Source organism: Vipera berus (genome assembly GCF_964194415.1).
Source record: "Vipera berus genome assembly, chromosome: 10".
NCBI classification, from domain to species: domain Eukaryota; kingdom Metazoa; phylum Chordata; class Lepidosauria; order Squamata; family Viperidae; genus Vipera; species Vipera berus.
Genome location: NC_138213.1, coordinates 21810283 through 21819860, shown reverse-complemented (window position 1 = coordinate 21819860; position 9578 = coordinate 21810283). Strand labels below are relative to the sequence as shown.

The window sequence follows — 9578 nt, the reverse complement described above, 5'->3', positions numbered from 1 at the left end:
TTCAGTTTTGCTTCTTTCTTATAAGTGAAAACCCCAATCTTCAATAAGAAAATCTTTTAGTCCACAAACTTTAAAAAATAGAATTCCATTTAGGATCAAGTTATACTTTCAATGTTTTAAACTCCCCTGGATATTCAGTCGCCGCTGTTTCTAGAGGGAGGGGTAAAATCTCCCCTCTCCACAGTGGGGAAGGTACTTAAGGCAGCTTATACAGGTAAAGAAAATAGTTAGGATTTAAGAGAGGTAGATCTCACCCAGTCTCATCTGCGCTGCTTTAAAATTGCCTGGTGGCAAGTGTGACTTTGACTGTCTGCAGCCTAGTGACTGTCTATGAATGGGGTGGCTGAAAAAGCAAACGCAATGGTGGAACAGTATGTTAGATGCTATGTTGATTACCAACGAACAGATTGGTCTCCTTCCTTTCGCTGATGTGGCTTATAACAACACTACACAGCAGTACTGGTTTTACGCCATTCAAGATAGCCACAGGGAGGGATTTCATTCCAATGCCTGAATATCCCCAGGACCCCACTGCCTCTCAGACTTTAGATCAGTGGGTGTCTGCTTGGAAAGGTGTTTGGGATAATGCAAAGAAAGCTTTGAAAAAAGCCTCAGAAACTTACAAAAAATAAGCTGATAAGAGCACCTCAAAAGTCATTTTGTGTGAGGGAAAAGGTTTATCTTTCTCTCTATATATATATATATATAGAGAGAGAGAGTGTGTGTGTGTGTGTGTGAGTGAGTATGTATGTATATATGTATATGCTGGATGATTTTTTCCTAGAAGACAAGGGAGTTTTAGTATGTGTATGTATATATATGTGTCTGTATGTGTGTGTTATTTGTGTGTGTGTGTGTAGTATATATACTAAAACTCCCTTGTCTTCTAGGAAAAAATCATCTGGTATTTCAGTTTGTTGAAGCCTTTTACAGATTCAACTCTGAGACCCCCTCCCAAGAAAGCATCTGGCCCGCTTGTGGTAGCTGGAGAGACTCATTACGAAGTGAAGCGTATTCTTGATGCAAGATTGTATAAAGGGAAATTGCAATATTTAGTGCAGTGGAAGGGATATCCATTATCAGAAGCCACTTGGATGAAGTATACTGATGTGAAAGCTGACAGACTGATACGTAAATTTTATGATAAACATCCGAAAAAAACCGAGGGGGGATTCTTAACTTTTGTTCTTGTTTGATTTGCAGGATTTCTCCTTTCTTTTAAGGGGAGGCAAATGTCAATGCTGTGACAAACAGAACTGAAGCCATTTTCATTTTTGTTTTGTTGCCACATTTTTTGTTTAGAGATATTAGATGAAGGAAGAGGGATGGGGGGATGTGTAATTTCTCAGTGAGCCAAAACAATTTGTATGTATGAGAATCGAGGTCATAACATTTTGGCGGGCTGGAGAGCTGGGAGGAGAGCCCACTTTTTCTAACAATTGGTGAATGTGATTTATGACAGCACATTGGGATGGGAATTGCAATTGTAACTTTGTAACCAGGGGAAGGGGATTTTTAGTCTTGGGTTCACCTATGTATGTGCTGATACTTTGTTTCCTAAATAAAATGTTCTCTAAGGAAGAACATTTTTCCTTGAAGTTCTTTTAAACAGTTTCATCTATTGGAACCATGACATTTTGTGATGAGCTAGATCCAATACAGTAACCTGGAATACTGCATCCAGTTTTGGTCACCATGATGTAAAAAAGATGTCGAGACTCTAGAAAGGGTACAGAGAAGAGCAACAAATAAGAGCCTTGGTGGAGCAGTGGGCTAATGCCTCCTTAAGTAACACCAGCTGCCTGCAATTAGTGCAGGTTCGCATCCCACCAGGATCAAGGTTGTCTCAGCCTTCCATCCTTCTGAGGTAGGTAAAATGAGGACCCAGATTGTTGGGGGCAATTAAGCTGACTTTGTAATAATGCTGCTTGGGGGGTGTATGAACGCCCTAATAAGCAGGCATATACATAGAATGAAGGCTACTGCTAAGCTTGTAAGCTGCCCTGAGTCTTCGGAGAAGGGCGGGATATAAATGGAATTAAAATAAAATAAAAAATAAAAAAACAAAGATGATTGGGGGACTGGAGGCTAAAACATATAGGGAACGGTTGCTGGAATTGGGTATGTGTAGTTTAACGAAGAGAAGAGTGAGGGGTGACATGATAGCAGTGTTCCAATATCTCAGGGGCTGCCACAGAGAAGAGGGCGTCAAGCTATTCTCCAAAGCACCTGAAAGCAGGACAAGAAGCAATGGATGGAAACTAGTCAAGAAGAGAAGCAACCTAGAACTAAGGAGAAACTTCCTGACAGAACAATTAACCAGTGGAACAACCTGTCTCCAGAAGTGGTGAATGCTCCAACACTGGAAGTTTTTAAGAAGAGACTGGACAGCCATTTGCCTGAAATGGTATAGGGTTTCCTGCCTGAGCAGGGGGTTGGACTAGATGACCTCCAATGTCCCTTCCAACATCATCATCATCATCATCATCATCATTATTATTATTATTATTATTATTATTATTATTATTATTATTATTATTATTATTATTATTATTATTATTATTATTATTATTATTATTATTATAGGTGGTGGCATAATAGAGCCTATTAGTGAGTTGTTGTTTTCTTCTTCTCTAGTAAACTGGATTCCTTTAAAAATGTTATTGATGGTTTTGTGGGTGTTCTCTTTTTATTATGGTGAAGACTAAGTTCTTATGGTCTGTCAAGACTTAAAAGTTTTACTGCCCTCCAAGAAGTACCTCCAGGTGATGAGCACCCACCATAGGGCATATGCTTCATTCTCCGACACTGCCCACCTGCGTTCTGTGTTGGAGAGTATTTGTGATGGGAGTACCCACAGCTTCTGAAGGCAAGCGGTTCCACTGGTTAATGGTTCTCACTGTTAGAAAATTTCTAGGCTCTGCAGAGAAAAGACACTTGAGCTTTTCAAATACTGCCTGACACTCAATGGACCACAATTGTAGGAATTGGATATGTCTAGTCTAGTGAAAATGATGGCCGGGGATGACAGGATAGCAGTGTTCCAATATATGAGAAAGAAAGAAGACTGGGTCAACCTATTCTCCAAAGCACCCAAGGGCAGGACAAGAAGCAATGGATGGAAACTAATCAAGGAGAAAGCACTAAGGATAAATTTTCCAACAGAGAGAACCATTAACCAGTGGAACCACTTGCCTTCAGAAGTTCTATCATTGGAGGCTTCTAAGTGCTCAATCACTGGAGGCTTTTAAGAAGAAACTGGATAGTAGTCTGAAATGGTCGTCTCCTGCTTAAGCAAGGGGTTGGACTAGAAAACCTGTAAGGTCCCTTCCAACTGCTATTCTGTTAAAAATATGAAAAAATGCTCAGGAGAACTATCAGCTGGCAACTTTAGGGTTGCAATGGAAAGCCTGATGTTGCAAATATTTGTTAAAATTATGCTGCTATCATTATGCCACAACTCATGTCATTTTTCATTGCTGGGGCTGTTACATTCTTGAGCTGAGTTTGCACCACCTGGTGCCTGTTGGATGTACTAATGTGGTTGGTACTCATGAGGCTGGCCAGTGGTGCCTGTCTCAATATAAATATCAAGGAACATGGGACTACATTCCATTAGGTGGGCTTTATCAAGGCACACATAATACCTTTCTACACACGTATAGGCCATATATGCTACAGCCCTTATTGGTTTGGTTGCACTACACATTTTGTAAGTGTATAAATAAAAATAATAATAAACCTTTATTGTCAAAGTACAACATGTGTACATTGAGATTAGCTGAGCCTCCCCCCGTGCTCTCTCCCCCCAACACACAGTGACAACAAACCCTCCATCCTACCACACCATGTGAACCAACTACACCACACACCGGCCTCCCAATTTCTAGAGCATCGCTTGCACTTGGACACCCATACCCAAGTTGAGAGTTTTACATGGGTAGCTTTAAATGTCTGTGAAGTTGTCCACTAGATGTACGCACATCCAGACCCTTCTTTGCATGTTGTCAGGCTGTTTCTGAATATTTCTGGCAGCATGATAAATTTGGGTTGAGAAATTGCCATCTACAATAATGCCATCCCACTAGCTTGAGCTGTGGGGAATATGCAAACCACAGTGGACTTCCTGGTCTGCGTAATTGGGCCCCAATGACACCTGGTATTATTGAAGTAAGAATAAATGGACAAAATGGAAGTCTCCCTCCGGGCTTCGAGTCAGGGAGTGCAAGTGGACAATATTGCATTACCAGCCATAGAAACTATATCTGTGTTAAACTGGTCTGGGGGAGTTGTCTGATCAGGGTGATGGGTCTGGTGGCAAACAAGTCCAGTGCAAAATGTGGCACCTCTTTTTAGCAGCAGAGGAAAACCTGGAATGCCCCCAATAGTGAAAGAATTAAACAGCCAACAGGTGCCAAAATTGGGCTGTCCCACTCAGCAGTGCTTTCAAAACCAGGGTAATTTTTTAAAAAAACATGCTCCAGGAACTTTCAAAATGGTACTAAGCCCTTTTGTAAAGAGCCCCTGAAAGACCTGACAAAAAGAAGAGAAGAGAAGAGAAGAGAAGCTGGAAGGGACCTTGGAGGTCTTCTAGGCCCCCTGCTCTAGCAAGAGAACCTATACCATTTCAGACAAGTGATTATCTGAAAAACACTCTTAAAAACCTCCAGTGATGGAGTGCCCATGATTTCTGGAGGCAAGCTGTTCTACTGGTTGTCCTGTTGGGAAGTTTCTCCTTAATTCCAGGTCGGTCAGTTTCTTTGGTCAGTTTCCAACCATTGTTTCTTGTCCTGCCCTGTGGTGCTTTGGAGAATAGTTTGATGCCCTCTTCTTTGTGGCAGTCCCTCAAATACTGGAATACTGCTATCATGTTGCTCCTATTTCTTCTTTTCTTTAGACTAGCCAATCCCAAGTCCTGCAGCCGTTCTTCATGTCCAGGCCTTTGATCATTTCAGTTGCTCTTCTCTGAACATTTTCCAAAGTTTCAACATCTGCCCTGAGTCCTTAGGGAGAAGGGCGGCATATAAATAAATAAATAAATAAATAAATAAACAAACAAACAAACAAACAAATAAATAAATAAATAATCATCTTTTTTAGTATGGTGACCAAAATTGATTGCAGTAGGTGTGCTCTTACTAGGGTAAATCACGTGATTTTGATTCTATGCCTCTGTTTATACAACCCAGGATTGTATTAGCTTTTTTGGCGGTTGCTGCACACTGCTGGCTCATAGTCAAGTGATTGTCCACTAGGACTCCCTATCACAATTACTTTTTTTGTCAGGTCTCGCCTAATCTTTACTTATATTTTTGATTTTTCCTGCCTAAATGTAAAACTTTGCTTTTCTCCAAATTGAAATTCATTTTGTTGGATAGGGCCCATTGTTCAAGTTTGTCAAGATCTTTTTGGATCCTGAGCTTTTCTGGGGTCTTGGCTATTCCTGCCAGTTTGGTGTCATCTGCAAATTTGATGACTTACCCTCCTATTCCCTCATCTATGAAGATATTGAAGAGTACTGGGTCTAAGACGGAGCCTTGTGGTACCCCACTGCTTACTTCTCAATGTGGATGTAGTACCATTGAGGACTACTGGCTGAGTACGGTTTGTCAGCCAGCTACATATCCATCTGGTGGTGACGTTGTCTATCCCACCTTTTTCTAGCTTAGTAAGCAGCAGGTTGTGGTTTACTTTGTCAAATGCCTTAAATTTATTAATGAAGCAGGTAAATTCTCCTGCAGATGTTGATCAAGATGGCCCTTGAAAGCAACGTGGGGGAACTAGTGGATTTCAGCAGCAGTTTGAAGAACCCAGTCTGGACTTGGCAACCAAGCAGAACCAGTAAAGTAGAACAACTAAACATAAAGTTGCCTTTATGTTTATTGAAGCCACATCATGAGGATAGAAAAATATGGTCATCAGGCACATTTATGTCATACTCTAGGATACATGAGAAAGACTCTAATTTTCTTTTAAATTTTGGGTTGCCACAACAAAATTTCTTTATGTTAATTGATTCTGAGGTTAACTGAAATAATTATATACATTGGTCTTATGTTATGCAATCATAACATCTAAGGGTCTTGGGAAACTCAGATGCTGGAAATATTTGGGACTTGCAGAGATCGGGTAACAATGAAGTTTGTTGAGTTTTACGAGGGTTGCAAGAAGGAATGGCAAATGTAGCACTTAGTGGTGTAATGTGGAATAGTACAACCTGCCGCCTTTCAAATGCTGGGAGTGAAGACCACAAATATTGGTTTGTTACCCATATTTAAGAATATACAAGTTTTCAGAAAGCCTTCCACACATGCATATTTATCTTTTACTCACATGATGGTTCAATGGATACAATTTCCACTATTATGACATACTAAAACTGGTTCAAATCATTGGCAAATTCTATGCAGAATTTTCTTTGTCTGGACCTTTAGGGATGCTCCTGGTTCTGAATGAGCTTCAGCAGCTGAAAAGAAACCTCCCACTGCTGTGCCTGTTCTTTGTTTTAATATTGGTCTGCCTTCAAATATTCTAAAAAATGCAATCAACAACTATTTCTTATAAACTATCCCATCTCTTGCAATAAGTGAAGCGCTTTCAAAATAAGATGGTATAATTTTTATAGCAGGTAGGCATCTGCTTGAGAAACTGTAGACAACTAAAGTGCAGCTGAAGAATGTCACTTTCATCAAGAACATTCCGTTTCTTGTGAATGGTGCCCATTACCAAGACACAACTATACTTTCTGAAACTGCACACATAATGCTTCTCACTGAATACAATATATAACTATAGGATGTAATGTAAGGCGTTTGCATTTTAGACATTAATTCTGTGCCTTTTTGCTTGGAAAGAGGCCAGGTCCTATTTCTGAATAATGAATATACAACATCCCAGAACAAGGTAACAGCATGCAATTTGTGCATTATAGCCAAGAAACCTACAAGGACAGGACCATAAATTCAGCCAGACTTGAGCTCACTTGACTAGCTGAGTATGATAACTGCAGAAGGTTCAGACTTGGTTCATGCTTCAATTGGATACTATTTTGAAACCAGATGACCAGAGGTTTTCTGAGTTTTCGTACTCATGCTGGAGCCCACCCTTAGGAATAACTTGACCCCCAGGGTTGGGGGAGCTCTATACCGGTAAAAAGATAAAGGAGTCCCTGTGGATTTTATTTTGCTAGTTGTTGCCAACCGTAGGGGACGGTACTCATCTCTGTTTCAAGGCCACTGAGTCAACGCTGTCTGAAGACATTTCTGTGGTCATGTGGCCAGCAAGATATCATGGAGAGCTGTTACCTTCCCACCAAAGTGGTACCTATTTATCTACTTACATTTGCATGTTTTCAAACTGCTAGGTTGGCAGGAGCTTTGGGGAGGACGAGCTCACCCTGTACACAGGTATCGAACCAAGCTTTCTAGCCAACAAGCCCGGCGTCTTAACTGCTAAGCCACCGCGCCACCTCTGCTCTATCACTGGAGGTTTTCAAAAACAGACTAAAGACTGATTTGACTGGGGCTCCTGCTTGAGCAGGGGTGGACTAAAGACTTCTGGCTGGTCCTTTCCTGCTGTAAGATTCTATGTTCTGTGTTCTAACACCAGTCATCTCACCTCATTCCCCATAGTTTCATAAAAACTATATTGTGAACCTTGAATAAATAACCTATCTCAATATTGACTTCATGTAATAAAAGACCTTTTACATTGTGTTTATTTTCCTGTTAGTTTAAAAATGAAATGAAAATGTTTTGCTTTTCTGATAAGCTGTAATGTGGAAGGTGTTGAGAGAACAAGAGACATTTGCTGCTTGTCATGACTTTAATGTTTAACTACAGAAGGCATACATACAAGAAGTGGGAGAACTAAAGCCCAAGAGAACTAGAAAGGCTACAAAATACAACACATGGACCAATACATTTACAAAACATTCAAAATCCTTACAAAATGGGCTGTATTGGTCCTTTTTGTTCTTTTTACAAACTCAAACTTTGTGGCCACAGGGGAGCAGTTAACAGATTCACATCCTCCCCCTCCCAAATTTACAAGCATAAAGAAAGAAAATCTATAGGCCAGGTTGTTTCTCTTGCTAAAAGGATCAGCCCTCTGCCAAGGAGCGCCAGACTCCACTGGCCAGCCTCGGGTGGCAGCATCTGATACAGGAAAAGCAACATCCTGGGTCCCAACTCTCCCACCTTCCCCTTAATATTCTATAGGATCTTGAGCATCCTTTGTTTTTGGAGAATTTTGTGATTTAGAAGTCCCACCCCCAAGAAAAATAAGTTACATAATATTTAAACTGGCTTTTCCGTACTCTTTGGGAGTCCGGGAATGTCAGATGAGCAGATCTGCCCCAGACAAGTGCTTGGCATCAGCAGCCACCACTGTATTATACGCTGGTCAGGCACACACATATTATGTGCCTCTCTTGAAACACAATATGCACAAATCCAAAGTTCCAACAAATATTTCTGTTCTGTGTATTTACAATAGTTCAAAATTATATTCACAGCATCTTCTGAATTTTGGCCAAGAGTGAGAAACTGTTTTCAACTTTGTAACATGCCCACGAAGGAAGGAGATTTCTGGCCAAAAGACCTGTGGTTTAAGCCCAGGAGGGGGGGAGGGAAGGCAGCCCCACGGCTAGGCAGACCCACCCATTTTCTTCTGTCAGCTTGATAGAGAGCTCCAGGCTGGCATCGTCCCCACAAAGTTCACTTCTTCTAGCTGGCTCCAGTTCCTTCCATTACTTGCTGTGCCTGTTTCTGCCCCATACAACACTGTGCGACTGACTGGAACAGTCTAGGACAAGGAGGAAGGACTTAATTTCAAGACAAATAGATTAATCTTCCAATATAGTCATGATGCTTCAGATTTACTCACTTTTCAATTTCTGGAGCACAGTGAACAAACTCATGGTTCCAGAATTTAAATGCTGGATTTTTAATCAATTCAATGAAGGTGATTAAGAGGCCCCAGGGATGAGGCCTATTTACAATCAGTCGTTCTAACAAGACCCTGTAAAAAAAACAAAAAACCACCAAGATGAAATTATGAAAAAAGGCAAAAAGCAGAAACAATTATAAAGTCTTTTTGGGTAAACAGCATCAGCTCATGGAAATAGCTGCAGAGACATTGGAGGTTATCAACATCTTAATTTTAGATCTGGAGCTTGCTCTCCCCTTAAAACTTAACAGGCATAATCCGGCTTTCTGGTTAAGGAGAATATTTTTTTGCAACTTTTGGCCCTACAGAGGAGTAAAAACCTGCTTTTCTGTTGAGTCTCACATCTTCTGCTCATTCTCAACAGTACCTGGTGATCTGCTCTTGAATAGCTTCTGTATTGGCTTCTGCAAACAAATAAAGCATGGTGCAGCTGAAGTAGTGCGTGTGGCTGTTGGGATACCGCAACTGATTGGCAATCGCATTCAGGAAGAGGTACCGACCTGAAACATAGCACCAAGGGAGAAAGACAGAAAAGACAGGTTGCATTCATCTAATACCTAGTGCACAAAATGTGGTGCCCTAAATTTTGTGCAAGCTGGGAAGAGGCTCAGAAAATTGTCTATTTGTCT

At 40.8% G+C, this 9578-nt stretch overlaps 1 protein-coding gene across 5 annotated transcripts in view; it reads right to left on the bottom strand.

Moving 5' to 3' along the window:
* Positions 1 to 7805: 7805 nt before the first annotated feature.
* CNOT1 (CCR4-NOT transcription complex subunit 1) overlaps positions 7806 to 9578 on the bottom strand; it is a 148032-nt gene continuing 146259 nt past the window's right edge. For all 5 annotated transcript variants that reach the window (XM_081336113.1, XM_081336115.1, XM_081336117.1 and 2 more), the window contains 3 exons: positions 9317 to 9449; positions 8887 to 9021; positions 7806 to 8805 (listed from right to left, as the gene is read on the bottom strand). In XM_081336113.1, coding sequence (XP_081192239.1) covers positions 8727 to 8805; positions 8887 to 9021; positions 9317 to 9449 — 347 coding nt within the window. In that variant the 3' untranslated portion in view covers positions 7806 to 8726. The remainder of the gene's footprint in view (positions 8806 to 8886; positions 9022 to 9316; positions 9450 to 9578) is intronic.